This window comes from Talpa occidentalis, unplaced genomic scaffold, assembly GCF_014898055.3.
Source record: "Talpa occidentalis isolate TD23 unplaced genomic scaffold, MPIMG_talOcc4v2.1 talOcc4.14, whole genome shotgun sequence".
NCBI classification, from domain to species: Eukaryota; Metazoa; Chordata; class Mammalia; order Eulipotyphla; family Talpidae; genus Talpa; species Talpa occidentalis.
In genome coordinates this window covers 57197727-57217344 of record NW_023601433.1, presented here as the reverse complement: position 1 = coordinate 57217344, position 19618 = coordinate 57197727, and the positions used below count along the sequence as shown (strand labels likewise).

Here is a 19618-nt window from a genome sequence, read left to right as displayed (position 1 = left end):
AAGAAAGTAAGGGCAGGGAGTCTGGGCGAGCTCTGAGAGCAAGAGCTGGGAGGGACCGGCAGGAGGGTGAGCTGGGACCCCGCCAGTAGGAGCCTCCTCCCTGGAGCCACGGGGACCCGGCTTGAACCCGTGGCCGCTGCGCCGGGCGGTCCCGGGGCGGGGCCCTCGAGGTGGCCTGGAGCCGGGGCGCGGGGAGGCGGACAGTGAGCTTCAGCAGTGGAGCCCCGGCGCCGTCTGTGCGCGCGCATCCCGCCGCGGAGCTCCGAGCGCTGTTCCCGGAGCGCGGCGGTCGTGGCCGAGCCCGGAGCGCTGTCCCTGCGCGCGTCCCAGCTGTGGCCTCCGCGCCTCGCCCCGTCATGCTCCTGCTGCTGGGGCTGTGCGTGGGGCTGCAGCTCTGCGCTGGGTCGGTGGAAGAGGCGCGGGGCTGGGATGGCACTTCGGAGCAAGTAAGTGGACATCTGAGGAGAGAGGTGGGGACCAACGGAGGGCCCCCCGGGTTGCGCGCTGCTGTGCCTTCCCATGTCCTCCTTGGGGCCGGTGGCTGCTGGAAAGGCCTCTTTATTTTTTTCTTTAAAGATTTATTTATTTATGCATATAAGAACTGGGGTACAGACCAGAGATGTGGGAGATGAGAGAATTCACCAGAGACAGAGTGGGGAACAGAACAGGCAGACGGACTGAAATACACTGCTGAGGGGAGCAGCAGGTGGGAGAGGAGAGGTCTGCTGCACGGGGTGGGTAGCTCCCTGGCCGGCCGAGAATTGAACTTGTGCTGCAGAGGCTGTTGGATTGATTCATAGTGCGGTGCTTACCCCCTTGTGCCACCAGGGATGCCCCTGGAAAGGCCTCTTTAAATCGGTCCTGGAAACCAGGAAAGGAGGCGTCGCCCCATCTCCTTCCCCCAACCTTCTGCCAGGGAGCTTCCCAGTCTATTGATAACTCATGGGGAGAGTCCGTATGGTGCTGTTTCCTCCAGAACTGTGTCTGGCATTTCAAAGTTCTGCAGAATCATTGCCTCCTGTTGTCTGTGCAGACTTCTATTTGGTTAATTTTGTTGTTCATTGCCGAGCTTGAACCCCAAGTTAACCCCAAGTTTCTTTAAGAAGCACGTGTGGGATGGAGTGTTGCTACTGTTGTTCCTGGGAGTTTCAAGAGCAAGGACAATCTGAAAAAAGTTCCAAACTCTCCCAAAGCTCAGACTTTTCCATCTGAAAACTGGGAGAACCTGACTTTCGCATTTGGGTCTTGTCAATGGTTTGTCAGTGTAAAGGACCCTAAACCAAATGATTTGGTTTCCCCTAGTTAATTCGGTGCCAGAGTTTGTGTCTATTTATTTGTTTTGTTTATTTTTTTTCAATTGAAATCACATTACATGATAAGTTTCAAGTGTACATCATGGAAAATCAGCATGTGTATATACAACATCAAGTTCACCACTAAAAGTCCAATTCTATCCTTCACCATACAATTAAACCCAATTACCCTATTTACCCACCCACACCCTGCCCCCTTCCTTCTTTTAACCACTAATTTGATTTTCTAGTCTAAAGTTTGTTTGTTTTACATAGTTCATTCATTTGTTTTGGTTTTTAAAGTACCACATGTGAGTAAAATCACATAGTGTTTGACTCTCTCCACCTGATTTATTTCACTAAGCATCATGCCCTCTAGGTTCATCCATGTTGTTGCAAATAGTAGATTTGCTATTCCATCTCTTTTTATTCGATAGCTGGGTAGTATGCCATTGTGTATATGCCTCATCTTTATGCATGGTTATTGTGAATCATGTTGCAGTGAACATGGGGGCACATGTATGTCTTAGGATGAGTGTATTTGTATTTTTGGGGTAAGTAGAATTTTTGTTTTAGTTTTTATTTTTTTAAAGATTTATTTATTTATGCATACAAGAGCCTGGGTACAGGCCAGATGCGCAGGAGGGTGAGAGGATTCACCAGAGACAGAGCGGGGAACAGAACAGGCAGACTGATGAAATACACTGCTGAGGGGAGCAGCGGGCATGACAGGAGAGGTCTGCCTTGCCATGTGCGTTGCTCCCTGGCCGGCCGGGGATCAAACTCGTGCTGCAGAGGCTTCAGATGCTTCTTAGTGCAGTGCTTAACCCCTTGCACCACAAGGGAGGCCCCAGAATTTGTCTTTTAAATGTCTTAACCACAGGTGACTAAAACCTTGCAAATATGAACTCTCAATATGTCTTTGAAGAGAAAAGCTCTTTGAAAAGTGTAAATGAGGCTTACATAAATATCAACATGAAGACCTTATGTGGAGAAGTGGTTGTTCCCCAGTAAAGTTTATATTTATGTATCTTTATGCTGCTTACACGTTATCATTCAAATTATGTCTAAAATGCTTAATTTAAAGCATGGTTTCTCAGGATGGGGGGAGATGATAAGTAGGCACACCTTCTCTCTCCTTTCCCACACCTTGTTTTGAGGAGCAGATCTGGATCTGACCACATGTCACATTGCTCTCTCTTGCTGACTCTGCCTCTCAGATGTGCTTATTTGCAAATGGGGGACATGGTCATTCTATTGTAGTTTGTCAGGAAAAATAACCAGTGAACATTCCAGGAAACTGCGAGGTGCAGTGGAGAAAAGTGCAGGCTTTAGATGCAGCGAGAAAGGCTGCCTTTTTCTTTGTCATTTACAGTTGTGTGATCTGGACAAGTTGCTTAATCTCTATGTGCCTTCCTTTTTGCCTGGTCACAGCAGGATGTATCTCCTTTTAAGCACACTTGTAAGGCTTCAGCTCCTAGTTTGTAGAAAAGACCCATACACAGTGGGTACTCAATACAGGGTAGATATTTTGGTAAATGGATAAAGGCATGGCCTGAGTGACAGATTGCCTGGGCATGATTCCTGGTTTGGTTATTTAACAGCTCTGTGATGCTGGGCAAGTAACTCAGTGCCTCAATTTCCAATTCTGTTAAATTGGGCTTTAACAGTGTTATGAGGATAGGTGTATTAACATGCCTAAAGTGACCAGAAGGGTGTGGGCACTTACTGCTGGCTCTTGCTGTTAGGCTTAGGCAATGGAAGTGCTGAGGGAAGGAATTTAGGGTAAAGATCTTGAAACTTTGGGAGGGGGGATGTGGAAAGAGAAGGGTGTGGGAAGAACTGAAACAAAGATTCTCTTTATGAACTAAGAGGAGGGATTAAAGCTTCAACATCTGCAAGTCCAAGTAGGCTTAACAGTCTCTAAACCTTTCTGCATGGAAATAACATGGGTTTGACCCAAATTAGTGATTTCATGCTGTCTTCAACTGTAGCACTATTTATTCATCTTGAAAATGACTTAATAAGAACAAACTCCAACACATCAAGTTCTGTAAAACTTTGCAATTTTACCTTTCCCCCTATTCTATTTTTAAAATTGTGTGTGTTTGTGTATATGTATGACTGCAGAGCCAGAATCCTGGCCCTGCATTAACTAGAGAGGTGCCTAAAGTCTAAGAGCCTCTCCTTACCCAGCTCTCGAATGGGGATGAGATTATTTAATTGAAAATGTTTTTGAAGTTTAAGAAAATTAAAATGCTTAAAGCTTAGACTAGTAGCTGGCAATATAGTTAGTCCTTTATTCTTAATAATTATGATCTTCAAAATTATACATAAATGTTAAATATTAAATGTGTATGGTATATGCCTTTTACTGCACCTAAGCTTGCATTTTAGCTTGTGTTGCAATTTTTATTTATCATTTATCTTACTAGGTAATGTTATGAATGACACCTTAGATTCAAGCTCTTTCCTACCCTACCTCTACCCACCCCCCCTTCTGAAAGCAATATTAACCATATAGCGGGACTTACTATAGGCAGTGGTTTTCCAGCTTCCCTGTGAAAATAGACACTCAGAGAGCTCCTTCATCCTTCAGATTCCTGAGTCCCATCCCCATCAATAGATCCATTAGTTTTGGGTGGAGCCCAGACTATTCTGATGCAGGTGATTTGTGGACTACACTAGAATAATACTGCTTTAAAAGACTCTTTCAGGAAATAACCATTAATTTACAAATTACAGCATAAAATCAGCCTGTTGTAGAACTTATATTTTGTATGTTACAAATTAATAATTTCCTTAAATAAGAATAGAGCTGTGCTCCTATTATTATAAAAGAAATTTTAAATTTATAAAATGATAATAACCACCAAAATATTTTAGTGTCCATAATGTCTCAGAGAATTTGCTAGGATTCTAAGTAAAAATAATAAGAAATGTTAACATTTATGATGAGGAGTACGCCAAGATGTTCCAGACTGCATGATGTGACAGTGTGCGACATCCTTGTGGAAAAATGTTGTGGGTCCAAATATAGGCCCCACCACTAACTGGCTGTGTGTATTTGGGCAAGTAACTTAACCTCTCTGTGTCTCAGTCTCATCATCTGCAAGCTAGAGCTGTTCATATTTCATAAACAGGGGTGGATCTAGGCTTTGAGAAGAGGATGAAGTTTACACAAATTGAAGTACCCTCTTGAAGAAAATAATCAAATTATGACTGCAAAATTAAGTACTAAAGTGGACATTTATTTAAGATGAAAACAAATCACAACAAATGACTTATTTTGACAAACTGGCAAAGTCCACAAATGTTACCTGTGGTTAAGGGATTGTCCAGGTGATGGATCCTGAAGCTTATTTTTTGGCCTCTAAATAACAATAGAATATTATAAATAATAAACCCATTTTTCTTCTTATGGTTGTTTGTGAAGATTAAATGACCTCATTCAGGTGAAGCATTTATATAAGGTAACCTGTCAGGTAATATTAGCTATCTTCATTATTCCTGTACCCCCTGGTTAAGTCTCGCACACCCACTACAAGGAAGGTCTCAATGTGCTTACTTTCCAGGAGAGTCACTGAGTCCAGCCAGAGAGGTGATGTGTCCACACTCTCATGTGCACTTCTGGATTAGACCCAGGTGTGCTAAATGCCAAAGGGAGGTTCTCAATGACACCTCCAAAGAGCAAGCCTCTTTCATGGTTACAATTTAATGTGATTTGTTTAAATGTGATTTTTATTGGTGGCACATAGAAAATGTTCAGTAACTGCTTGTGTATCACATGGATGGTAGTGGTACCTTCCTAATCCCTGAATGGAGAATTTCTGGAGTTTTGCTTTTTAAAATAATATTTCACTCAGAACCAAATCTTTGCATTTGGGAAAACACAGACAATGGAGACAACTCTCCATTTTTAACTCTCTAAAAAGTAAAGTCAATAAACGGTTTTGTGAGCTCCAGATTGCCCCGTATGTCTTCCTCATATGCACCAGTGTAATTGTTGCAATGGAAAGCTGAACCGGGAAGGAGAAACGTGGGAGAGTTCCAGAGATTTCCTCATTCCTAGTCATAGCTTATTTCTTTGCAGAGGGGGAGAGAAAGGGTGGGGAGCCCTGATATTTGGGTGATAAGTTGTATATGGCTTCGCTTTCCTAACTAGTGCTCTTCTCAAAGCCCTGGATACTAAGGCTTGGAGCAGTTTTGCCTAACACTGTCAGAATTCCAGCTGGAGATTTAGCAAACTCTGTGCATCTAAGAAACATCAGTGTCTCTTTAGAAATACGGGCCACAGGATAAAAACCTAAGCTTTTGGGGGAACCGGGGGCATCCTGAGCTACCTTATTGTTTTCTCACAACTGAGGTCCGTTTTGTATGGACACATGCGAAGATGAAGATGAAGAAAAGATGAAGAAAAGAAAAAAGATGGGGCATGCTCATCTTGCCCAAAGCCAGTTGCTTTTTTTTTTTTTTTTTTAAAGCTGCCTGGAAATCATTTGGAATTTTAAATCCCCAAGTTAGGCTTTTTCTCCCATTATTTTTTTTGAAGATTTATTTTATTTATACAAGAACTGGGGTACAGGCCAGATGTGCAGGATGGTGAGAGGATTCACCAGAGACAAAGCAGGGAAGAGAGCAGGCAGACTGACTGAAATACACTGCTGAGGGGAGCAGCGGGAGAGACAGGAGAGGTCTGCTTGCTATGTGGGTTGCTCTGAGGTCGGCAGGGATCGAACCTGTGCTGCAGAGGCTGTGGACAGCTTCACAGCGCTGCGCTCAACCACCTGCCCTACCATGGAGCCCCCTTCTTCTCCTGTTATTGAGGTTATGCCCCCCCACATCACAAATGGTCAATAACAACAAAATCTAGAACAACATTATTTCAAAGGGAGAAAACGTTTATGTGGATGATATAGAACTACCCAAGTGGGGATCATCCCAGACCAACTATTCTCAGCCCAGGTGATAGCTGGCATCTCCAGGGCATCTCCAATCTTTAGTTTTGCTTTTGTTTAATGTCTTATAACAGATCTATGAGGTAATTGACATGTAGGTTCCTGAGTCTTGGTTTCAGGATTTCAGAACAAACTAACGAAGTGGGGAACAACTGGTGGAAAATTCCATATACACAACCTCTTACAACCCATGATTTCAGTCAGTTGATGGTCTAAGTGATGTTAGAGGACCTAGAACCACAGACATAGTGATAGAGTTCAAGGGGAAGAGCAGAAGGCATGAACCCTGCCTTTATGTTTCTCTTTTAGCCAACCTGGGAAGTGAAAGCATCTACACCAAAAGAGTGTAAGTGTTCTGCATATGCAGAATCACTCTCAGCATTTGGAACAGATTTTTCCTCTCTACCCATCATCTTTTCCATTTATGGGCTTTTTTGAAAAACTGAGCTAACGTTGGGTTACAGTACGACATATGATTTAGAGTTATAGGATCATACCTTCAGGTCTGTGTTGCCACACCCATCACCAAGACACCCATAGTCCTCCCCCATGGACTAAATTGTGACCCTTCCCCATAATGGTCTCCGCTCCCCCCTCTATTAGCCTCAATTCTACAATCAAATTTCTAGTGTTGGTTGTTGGTTTGGTTTTATCTGACCTTTTGTTATAGTTCACTATATTCCATTTATAAGTGATACTGTCTGGTATTTTGGAATGCTCTAAAGGTATTTATCTTCCTTTTCTATCATGATCTGATGCTGTGATAGATCCTGGTAAAAATATATAATCCCTGCTATTCCAATTATGAACATTTATGAATTATTTTTTTTTACCAGTAGTTGGACTAACTGATGATGGGGTAGATGGGGAAGATTCTCGACTCTACAGCCCAAACAGTGTTATTGTCACATTCTTTGTGCAAAGGAAAGCTTTGGCTATCCTCCTATCTCTAGGTGTTTGGTTCACACATATTAAAGAGGGAGTGGTAGATTTATGCAGCTATTTCTCAACACTGTTACTACATCAAACCTGATTCCCTTTAAATTCTCCTCCCCTTTAATTCCATGCCAACAACCATCTTACATAACTAGTTGCAGCCATACCGCCATTACGTGGTCACTAATGGTCACTCATGAACATCATGAATGCTTCTTTTCCTCCTCATTCCTTTGTAACTTATAAAAATTCCCTGTATATTATATTTTTGTGGGTCTATTTCTTCCACGTTAGGTAGTATTGTCCTGGATGCAGGGATTGTGGCTTTTATTTCTCAAGAAATACTGTGGTCCAGACATCTTCTCTTTTGATGCTGGAGAAACAAGCTTAGCTCTGTAGGAGCAAAGAAACTTATTTGAAGTTTCTCTAAAGTCAATGACTAGAGACCCCTAACAGGTTGGTGACAGCTCTGAGGTTACTTTCAAGGTAGTCCTTGACATTTCACTTGAGCCAGTTATCTACACTCACTCCCATTTTCTTACAAAGGCAGTGGGAAAACCCTGAAACAATAAAAGGAATCAAGAATTCTTAACTAAAAACAGTGATGCTGACATTGGTGTTACTTCCATTGCCAACTAGTTGGGAACCAGTGTGTACCAGGAAGTTTTGATTATGGTTCAATCTGAGTTTAAACTTGGATTGAAGTGTAGCCAGAGTAATCCCCTGAGATGTCAGATAGTCATCTCAAAAATGAAAAACCAACATCTCTTGTTCTCCTTAGATCTTGTTTATTTTCTTGGAAAACCTACTTTATAAAGGAGGGGACTTCAAAGAAAATACTTAAGGTCAACTGGTAAATTTAATACCTGTGAGGGGCTAGGCTAGCTTTCTGAAAATGGCCCACAATGTCAGAAAGGGAAAGACTTGAGATGAACCTTCAGAGCTGGCAAAGACCTTACCCAGGATACTATTATGGCCTCTGCCTGGACAGCCTCTTGTATATCCCATCTATTTTAGAAATAGAAACTGCTATCCTCACAGTAAGTGTGGTTCCCATTTGGAGTCAGGGTGGACAGCAACCTAAATCCTGTGCTATTTCTTTCTGTTGTGTGTTTTATAGAACACGAGGCTTGATAATGGTCTATAATGGTAATTTGTAATAGTATATGTACATTGGGGGGAATCAGTAAAAGCAAGGATTAAAATATTTTGTTATAATTTTCATTTTTCAAGTGGAAATATCATTCTTGTTTTTCTGTTATGGAAACAGTGTATGCCATTTTGTCAAAAATAGGGTTAAAATAGAAAAATGCAAAGAAAGAATTTACCTGTCTTTGGTAATAGCCACTGGCATTTTGGTTCATATACCAGCATACACTTACCAAAAATATGAACTACAGTCCTTTGTCACCTGATTCATCACTTATAAATGTGTCATGAATGTATCAGCCAGGATAGGCTAGGTTATGTTGTGGTAATGAACAACCCCTAAATTTCAAGTCTTGCTTGAGATAACTTGTCCATTTTGGATTAGCTATGGAACAACTGTGTATACTGTAGTCATTTGAGAACTTGGATTTGATGGGGTAGCATCTCAAACCATGCTAATTACTGTGCTTGAGAGAAAGGTCAGTGGTATAGGATTGCACAATTGCAATTCAATATTTGACCCAGAAGTGACAAGGGTTACTTACATTTATGGCTTATTGCTTATTGGCCAGCGCCAGTCATATGACTCTCCTTCCCACTAGGGTGACAGAAGTGCAATTCTTGTGGCAGATAGCTAGAGATGTATTTGGTAAAGAACACTGAAGTCCAGTAATTGATATCCAGTTATTGATGTTAATAAATATAGACCCACATCATTATTTTCAACAGCTGTATTCCAATTGACAAATCATAATGTATTTAACCAAAACACATTAAAAGGATATTTTAAGTAATTTCCAATTTTTTAAAAAGATTTATTTATTTATTTATTTATTTAGTTATTTATTTATTTATTTATTTATTTATACAAGCACTGGGTACAGTCAGAAGCGCGGGAGGGTGAGAGAATTCACCAGAGCCAGAGCGGGGAGCAGAACAGGCAGACTGATGAAGCACACTGCTGAGGGGAGCAGCGGGTGGCAGGAGAGGTCTGTGCGTCATGTGGGACCCTCGCCTGGTGGCTGGGGATCGAACCGGTGCTGTAGAGGGCAGCTTCGCAACCCAGCGCTCAACCACTGTGCCACTGGGGAGGCCCTAATTTCCAATTATTAACAGCTATTTTAAAAGTCACACAGAATTTCTTGTACATTTATATTTTGACTGGTCCCCGTGCCCGCATTAGGAGACCTTTCTGTACGTGGAATTTCTAAATTAAAAGACATGCATACTGGTGGGAATGGGAAGTATTGCAGCCACTTTGGAAAACAGGTTGGCAATTTCTTGTAAGTTAAATTCACTATGCAATTCAGCAACTCAGTTAAGTTTCTATCTACCTAAGGGAAATAAAAACATATGTCCAACACAAAGACTTGCATATGAATGTTCATGCAAGTTACACATTATAGTAATAGCCAAAGAGCCATCAACTGGTGAATGCGTAAATAAAAACATGGTCTATCTAGGCAATGGAATGTTTTTTAGACTTTAAAAAAATGAAGTATGAACATAAGACACAACAATGATGTACCTTGAAAACATTATGCTAAGTGAGACAATTTAGAAATAAAAGACCACATATTGTATGATTTCATTTATATGAAATGTCCAGAAGGAAAAATTCATAGAGACAACGTAGATCAGTGGTTGTCTAGCTCCCTAGGAGAGTTGGGGACTGGAAGGTGACATTCAAGGGGTACAGGATTCCTTTTGGGATAATAAGAATGCTCTAAATTCATTGTGGTGATGGTTCCACAACTGTGAATACAATAAAAAAACTTTTACTTACACTCTTGAAGAACGATACAGAAAATCTAGTCATATTTTTCAAGTTTTTCATCAAAATTGTCAAATTGCCCTCTAGAGAGGATAATTTATTACTAGTTAACACTTCTGGTATCTAAACAGTGATTAGTCATGCATAATGTTCAACAACCTGCTAAGACTTTTTAAATGGTCCTTAGGGACTGGTTAATTAGTAATGTGATTTTTTTTTAAAGATAATTTTATCATCTTCCCATGCTCACCCCTCACCATACTCCTACAAGTGGGAAAATAAATATTAAAAAAATCTAAGGTAAGTTCAGTTTTGCTTCCAGAGTTTCCTGGACTTTGAGTTGAATAAATGAGCCCATCAGAATAAGAGTGAGCCAATATTCACTTAAAGTAACAGATGCAATATGTGATATTTCAGTGAACTCCTGAAAAACTCCTCTAACAGATTTAGGAACAGTAAGATGACAAGGTAGTGCGACCTCCTGGTATAAGCAGTCAACCAGGTTTAAGAGGGATGAATTAGAATCCTGGCCTGGATCAAAGGTCAAAACTGTTCTTCGGGTTGGGTAGTCTGTTTTGTGATTTGAATCACTTTGAATGATTCTCATATAGCTCTTTAGGAATGATGCCACAATAATAATTCATGATTCTTCTCCTCTTGTAGGTTGGACTCAGATTTCCAAGACAAGTCAGGCTGTTGCAAAGGCTGGTAGGTATCATCATTGATTCATCTTGAAAGTCTGTTTCATGTCTATTCTCTCTGTATTTTGAATCAGCCACTAGATTTGCTGGCAACTTCTCAAAGCTTACAAAGTTGCTTATAGATGAATTCTAACATGCAACAGCCCAGCTTTTAAAAATTAAGACTTTCTAAAAATAAGACTTCTTTTTAAAGATTTATTTATTTATGCATACAAGAACTGGGGTATAAGCCAGAGGTGCGGGGGTGGGGTGATATGTGAGAGGATTCACCAGAGAGAGTGGGGAGCGGAACAGGCAGATCTACTGAAATACATGGCTGAAGGAGAGGTCTGCTGCGCCACGTGGGTTAGCTTCTTGGGGATTGAACTCATGCTGCAGTGCTGGCGATAGCTTGATAGCGCTGTCTCTTTAACCCCTGCGCCCAGGGAGGCCCCCAATAAGACTTTCTTTAAATGATTTTTTTTTCCCTGAAAAGAGACCTGATAACTTTGGTAAGACTATAAGGACAAAGTATGGCATTTCAAAAGCCTTAAACACACACACACAAATACACACACACACACACACACACACACCCCTAAATTAACCTTCACTTTTTTTTTTATCACCTTCTTACACAAGGGAAAAAAGACTTGGTTGTGAAGTAAACAATCACAGCACCAAAGATTTTACTTTTGTCGATTGAAGCACCATGTGATAAGGGTTGGGCAAGGTCAAGAGACTGCAACTTGGGCAGATGTTCAGAAAACCTGAGAGCTTATTTGAAACTATCTGAGTCTTGTTCACTAATGTGCATGCAGTGATATAAAAATATGGGGACATACCTTCAGGCTCTCAGGTGTGCATTTACAAGCCATTCTTTAGGGAGAAGACATATATCCAAGCTCTCCCAAAACCTAGCTGGTGTTTGAATCAATTCTAGATTTATTATCACCAATGTCACAATTATAACCCTCTTTGTTGGTATTTTTGTCATTTTTAACTGAACTTCCTCTTTCTACTTTCCTTCCCCAATCCTTCCAGTCCTGCCCCTATGACCCAAGTTTGTTAGCCCTGCATTCATTCTTTCATGTTTTACTTCATGTTCACATAATCTTAGACAGACAAATGTAAACATAAGCATGATAAGAATTGTAGAGTCAAGATAAGATGTAATTTCATGAATATTGACAGAAAACAGGATGTGCCTTATTTAGGCAAGGGAAAGATAAAAGAAATCAAATTGGGAAAGAGGAGTTAAAATTATTACTTTTTGCAGACCATCTGATGAGATACATAGAAAACCCTATAAGACTCCACTAAAAAACATTAAAAACAATAAGTCAGTATAGTGAAGTGGCAGCCTACAAAATCAATATGCAAAAAATCTGTTGCATTCATATATGCAAATAACAAACCAGAGGAAAAACAAATCAAGAAAGCAATCCCACTTATAATTAAATTAAAAAGAATTAAATACCTAGGAATGAATGTAACAAAGGAAGTGATTCTAATGAAAAAGAATAGTCATGCCCCCAGGCTTCATTCTGTACTACAGTGCTATAGTAATCAAAACAGTATGGCATTGGAACAAAAATAGACTCACAGACCAAAGTGATAGAATTGAGAGCCCAAAAATAAAACTACACTTATATAGTCAGTTAATCTATGACAAAGGAGTCAAGAGGATACCACGGAGAAAGGAAAATCCTTCAACAAATGGTGTTGTGAGAACTGGACAGCCACAAGCAAAAGAATGAAACTAAACTACTACCTTATCCAATACATAATAATTCAAAATGGATTAAAAACTTGCATAGAATACCTGAAACCATGAAACACAGAAAAAAACAAAGGCAAAACACTCCATGATATTTGCTTCAGGGTTATCTTTGAGGATTTGACTACAATGGCAAGGAAAACCAAAACAAAAATTAACAAATGGGACTGTATCAAACAGAAATTTTTGGACAGTGAAAAGAAGTTTCTACTAAAATTAAAAGACACCTTATGGAATGGGAGAAAAAATTTGTATACCATATATCTGCAAGGGGATTATATCCAAGATCTACAGAGAACTCATACAACTCAACAATGCCAAACAAATAACCCAATCAAAATATAGACAGAAGAGTTAAATAGTACTTCTCCAAAGATGAAATACAGATAGACAACAGGCTTATGAAAAAATATTCATCATCCCTTACATCAGGGAAAAGCAAATCAAAGCCACAACGAAATATTACCTTACACCTGTGAGAATGGCTCATATCAAAAAGATCAGAAACAACATGTGTTGGTGAGAGTGTGGGGAAAAGGAACCCTTGTACACTGTTGGTGGGAATGTGACTGTTTCAGCCTCTATGGCAAACAGTATGGAAGTTTCTCAAAATAAAATCAACAAGCAACTATAAACCAGAGACACACTACCGGGTGAGGAGGAGGGAGTAGGATCAAAACAAGGGAGGTGGAAATTGTATGGGGACTATAACCAAGATGAAAATGCATACATTGTGCAAAAATGAAAAATGATGTAAAAATATATATAAAATAAAAAAAATTAAAAATAGATATACCACCTAATCCAGCAATTCTACTCTTAGATATTGATCTGAAGAATACAAAGACACTGAAGGGATCTGTGCACTCCTATGTTCATTGCAGCACTATTTACAATAACGAAGTTATGGAAACTACCTAAGTACCCAGTGGCAGATGAGTGGATAAAGAAGATATGGTATATATACACAATATATATGGTATATATACTCAACTACAAAAAAGATGAAATCTTTCATTTGTGACGTGTATTGAACTGGAAAGGATTATGCTGAGTGATTGAAGTCAGAAGGAGAAAGACTACACCAGATTATTTCATTCATATGTGGAATATAAAGAGGTGAAACAAAGGAACAAAGATAGACAAAAAAGGAATAGGTAAAACTAGACCAAAACAAATCATCAAAATCTAATTGCAAAGTCATGGATAGAAGGGGAGAAGGTGTAATATAGAACACATGGGCTCAATGGACGATGGTAGAGGATTATGGGTGTTTTGGTGCTGGGTGTTTTGTGCTAACTTACATCTACAGAAGTGGAAACCTGTATCTCTAAATCATATACAATGTTGCAAACCAATGTAACCTTAATAAAAATAATACAATTAAAAAAAAACCCAAAAAACAACAGACTCCTGGGTCTAATTCAAAGGTTGATTTATTTCTCAGTAGTAGCAGTAGCATTTCCACATTTGCGCGTATTCCTCAAGTCCACTTCCCCTAAGATGAAACAGAGAGGGTTATGTGTGGTTGGTTGATCATGTGAGAGGAACCTGACTCTTTTAGAATGAACACTAATCCTCCCTCATATTTGATTCCAGAGAGAAGCATTCTCTTTAATATTCTGGATATTGAATCAACTTGCCCTTTGCTCTAAAGGAAGACCCTACCTCCTTTTCTAAAGCCAGTCACAACCTAAGCATCTTGAAAAGATAGTGCAAAACAAAGACTGGTCATGTCTCTGCTTGCAAAATGTGCAGAAATATTAGAGCCTGATGGGTAATAGTCTTCCAGCAAGAACTGCATGCCCATATTCAGTCATTCAACAAATATTTTTTTTTGAATGCTTTCTACTACTGAGCATTGTTCTAGGCATTGGGAATATAGCAATAAATGAAGCAAAAAAAAAAGATCCTGTCCTTTGTAGATGGCATTCTGAAGGTGGGCAGAGAGAGGCAAAAAAGACAAATACATCTGTCTTGTGTCTATTACCTTCATTTATGTTCTGCATGTCATATAAATGTTTAAAGTTTCTAAGTATTAGCTACATTTATTTTTATTCACCACCTCTGAGTTTTCATTCTTGGCTACAAAGATTTTCTTTGCCTTAGACTATTTATGTGATCTCTTAGATTTTCTTAGGGGGGCTCTAGGAATGTTAAATCTTACTTGTACACGTAGTATATGTATATTTTTAACATGAACTTTACTTACCCATCCAGCTGATATCAGAATGATTTTTCCAGCTGTAGATCTGATTGTGTCACTGTCTTTTGTAAATTCTTTAATTTGCAGTTCTCCTTAGGACACGTTAGACCCCGTGTAATCTGGCTCCTGCCTCCCTCTTTAGCCTCAGTTTACCCTATTAGTCTCCTTACATTTTATCCTCTACCCACACCACACAAGTTTGAAGGTCTCTGAATGTTTTCTAATTAACGAGTAGAATGTGGGTGGCAACAGCTGGTACTCTCCTATCACTGCCAGTTCACGTACCACAGGGATTTGCCTGAGTTCATTCCCAATTAATTAGGCACCCCTTTTATGAAGGTTTCAGGCATCTCATGCATAAAAAGGCATTTATATTTTGAAAAGCAGGGGTATCTTTGTATATGAATCTTCATGCTTCCTTCACAGATACTGAGCTGATTTTCCTAAAACAATTCACTGTCATTAGTAAACTTCTGATGGAAAGGGTCATGTCTGAACCTCTCCTTCATATAGGTAGTCTAATTTGTACGGAGGTTTTGTTTTAAGCAGGTATGTTGAGACATGTAGAACCAGAAATGATCGTGAGGAAAGAGGTTGATATTCACAGATTCCTAGAACAGGAGGCAAGGCTTTGCCATGCAGGCTGCACAGGAAACCCAGGATCAGACAAGAGGCAAAGGGAGAGAGGGGAGAGCGTGACCTGGAGCTTTTATGGATGTTTTTGCAGGAAGGAATTGGTGAGTCAGGTCAGATATTCTGAGTAAGTTTAAGATAAGAGAGATTGAACAATTTTGGCAGGCTCTGGACTATTGGAGTGGTCCCTAGTTATCCAGTGATCTTGGGTGATTTAGAGCAGGGGTAATATTGGCTTGGTGTGTATGTGATAAAGGGGGTATTGGGTGTGTGAGTGCTGGTTATATGTGGAAAGAGTACTTGCAGGCAAGTCTTTTGCTATCTCTGGGATTAACTAGCTCTGGGAGGGGCTGTTTCTCTAGGATCAAGGTCCTAAATGCCAGAGCTTCAAGGATATAGAAAATATAGTCAAGGGCCCTCCCCTGGTGGCGCAGCGGTTGAGCGCTGGGCTGCAAGGCTGCCCGCAGCCTCTGCAGCGCCAGTTCGATTCCTGGCCACTGGCGAGGGTCCCACAAAAAAAAAAAAAGAAAGAAAGAAAATATAGTCAATGGAGCTGGTAGCATGGTGTTGGGTTTCGTTACTGCACTGATGGCTTGTTATATATGATCTCTCTTCCTAGTCCCAACTCTGATCTCATCATGGGTTATCTATTTTTAGGATATGTGGAGAGTAGGTTTTTTGTTTACCCCAAAGTGATAACTGCATTTCATCCTTTCCTTTAACCATATACAGTACTGCTAAGTAGGATTTATTTCCACAAACAGGTATTTCAGAGCTGATGGCACACCCTGTCTCTGAATGGGTAAAACTATTTCCCCAAGGTGGACAATTCAGCATTGGGGGTGCCTCTTCTAGAGGACTTCTGTGTCTTGGAATAACAATTTGGGTAATATTGTTTTCTTAAAAAGGAGAGGGATGATTAAGGTCTAGTAAAATCTCTACATTCCAAGTCAGCCAACTACCACCCATTAAACTTCTTTTTATAAGTCAGGGAGAGTTGAGTTAGATGGTTTTGAAGGTGCCATCTCCAAAATTCTTTTTTCTAATGATTGTGAAGAAATGTTAGACCAGAATTAAACAACAAAAGGTTAACCTTCTGGTGAGAAGCCTGAGTTCTGGCAAGTGCCGTTGCAAACATTCCTCAGTTGGATTTCCAGATGGCATCCTGGGTAATTTAGGACATCCTCTGGGTGGCTTGATTTTAAGTGACTCAAATGAGTCACACAGAAACCTTTGGTCCCTCGAGTAGCTAATTAAGACACTCCCTGCCTCAAATTGCTTTTCCATCTGTTTAGCCTTTGTAGGAAAAATAATGAAGAAATTATGATGTCACAGGAAGATTTGATTTTTGCCCCTTATTTTCCAGTTGACATCCCCAAATGAAATAACGAATTCACTATAAATATGGGAAGCATATGGGAGTTTTAAGAACTGTGCATTGGGAAAAATTGAAGCAACTGTTTTATAGCTTCCTTTTATGGCACATATTCTTGAACCTCTGCCATTCCAAACTCTGTGCTTCACTTTTAGGGGTTTTCCACTTCCTGACTATTTTCACCTGTTCAATATTCTTCCCACAATGTACCATCCTTTCTGAGTAAACTGCACTATTCCTTGTTTCATGGATGTGCTATGGTTCATTTCTACTTCTGTGTCTTTTGTGTTTTTAAGAATGTTCTTTTTCTTCTCTTTCATTACATACATATTCTACATCTACTTTAAAACCTTTCTTTTATACACCTCACATATTTCTCTTTCTTTCTTTGAAATTCTGGATGCTCTTATAGACAGTAAGTAAAGTAAATACACACACATACACACAAACACACAAACACCTCTATCTTCCTATGATACTTTGTATTTTTTGCACTTCTTTCCCAATGTGATCATAAATTCCCTAGAAAAGGAACCATGTGTAATATTTTTTTCCCAATCCTTCATAGAGCTTAGTCTATAGTAATGCTTAATAAATACTGCTTTGTTGTTATTTCTTTCTTGGAGCTATACACGTTCCTCTAATTGCCCAAGAGTCAGAACTTTCAATTCCATAAATGTTTTCTGAATTTCACTCTATGATTAAACAATAAGAGGAATAAGCCATGATCCTTTTTCTCCATGTGTTTACAACCTAGGAAGGGCAAGGATAAGGGCTGGGTAGCCTTGGGGAGTAGGATTAACCCACCAGTGACTTGAGTAGAGTGTGGATTGAGAATGCTGTCACAGGAATGCAAGGACTCTGAAGTGTGAGTAACAGCAGGGGATCCTATGGGAACAGAGTTACTGGGCAGAAGCAGTAAAACTAAAATAGTTTCTTGGAACTTTTCTCAGCCTGTCTCTTGAGTCCATAAACTATGCTTGATGTAATATTGTGGAAAATTCTAGTACATTCATAAACTTAATTTAAATCAAAAGAATATACTATAGTAACTTAATATTTTGTCAGGTGTTCTCTAGTTTTCTCATTTAAGTTGAATGCAATCCCAATTGATAATTATCTCATAAATAAGAATAGATCAACATGGCTTCAAAAATAGTCTCAAGTTGTACCCAGTAAAGAAAATTATTCATCATTGTAGAAATAGTACTGGGCAAAAACCATCCTCTGTTCTCGATGGAGCTAAATTTTACTTGGGATGTTATGCAGCTCAAACTATTCATTTTGTTTTTCTAAGATGTAAACTAAAGTTTTTCCTGTTAGTACTGTACTCTTATGTAAAAATATCAAGTGATAGCTGATAAGATAAAATTGAGGAAATTACAGAAGGTGACAGCAATGGAGAATGGATTCAGCTTCCTGTCTTATGTCTTGAATGTTTGCAATTTTTGAGCATTCAAAGTTACCTGTGTTTTTAATTAAAATGTGTATTTTATCCCGTGTCAAAAAAAATAACCCCGAGGTAAATAAATCCATGAATTGTGATTAAATATTTTGCTTTGACTTATGTTATTTCTGAAAATAGATTTTCTTCCTAAATGATCCATGCTTTAAACATATTCTTATATCTTCAAATCTGAGTGCATGCAGACCAAATGGCCCATATACTTTTTTTGAATCAGCAACAAAAATTAAATTATATTTAGCATACTTTTGGAGTTCTATATTTTCTACATTTTATTGGCTTTTTATAGTGATTCCTGTAGAAAGCTCATGTTGCCTCTGGAATCCTTTCAGGAAAGAGGTGGGATTGGAAGTCAGGACTCAAGAATCTCTCACTGGGATTATTACCACCCACCTTTGTTACCAGGAGCAAGAGAACTGAGAGTAAATTGTTATGCAGCATTAGATAACTGGAACACATTCAGAAAAAGGCTGGACACACTGAATCAATGGGAGAAATTAAAGCAAAGTAATACAGTATGAGTTTTTGGATGTTTATACCACAAGCTGTTAAGTATTCCCTCTGGAGAATGGAGCTGTGTGTCTGCTGTGGGAAGGAGAATCTTTCCATTTTATATCCTGTAATTTGAAGGTTTTACCATGTGTGCATGTTACCTAATATTTTTTTAAAGTTAGTTTAAATTTTAAATACAATAAAACAGAATGACAACTAGAATTTTCTGAGTTCATGGGGACTTTGTTTTTCTCTCTTTTTATTTAGTATTGATTCTTATTTAGTTCTCAGTGAATCTGTAAATATTAGAATTATATATGGTGATATTTTAGACCCTTCATAAATTCACATAAGCACGACTCTGGGCCATTTGGTCTGCATCAGCTCAAATTTGGAGATAGGATATGTTTAGGCATAAATCATTTAGGAAGAAAATCTATTTTCAGAAATAACATAAATCAAAGCAAAATATTTAATCACAATTCATGGTTTTATTCACTTTAGAGTTCCATTTTTGGCACAGGATAAGTTATACATTTTAATTAAAAACACAAACCCATTAGGTTGTTGTGCTGTTATGATCATTATCATTACTACCCCAAGCCTAGTCCTCATTGACTTTATTGAAACTTGTTAAATATTTTCAGTGAGATCATTTAACAGAAGCATTTGGTTAAGACCCATCTGGAATTGCTTCCAATCCAAATTACTTTTGGGGAGAGCAACATATTTTGACCTAAGAAAACTAGATTTTCATAAAGATTATTTCTGAATTCAAGAATAATATCCAAAAACTCAAGGTTTCATTCCCTATTCTGGCTTTGCCTTAGAGTCTTGTATCCTGGAAGTGGATATAAATTTAGTGATTTACTCAAACC

The 19618-nt window shown here is 39.1% G+C and overlaps 1 protein-coding gene across 1 annotated transcript in view; it reads left to right on the top strand.

Moving 5' to 3' along the window:
* The first annotated feature begins 279 nt into the window (after nucleotides 1-279).
* Nucleotides 280-19618, top strand: part of ITIH5 (inter-alpha-trypsin inhibitor heavy chain 5) — a 95262-nt gene continuing 75923 nt past the window's right edge. Inside the window, 2 exon segments of the mRNA XM_037510582.2 lie at nucleotides 280-446; nucleotides 10773-10817. Of these exon segments, the coding sequence (XP_037366479.1) occupies nucleotides 357-446; nucleotides 10773-10817 (135 nt within the window). The 5' untranslated portion in view covers nucleotides 280-356.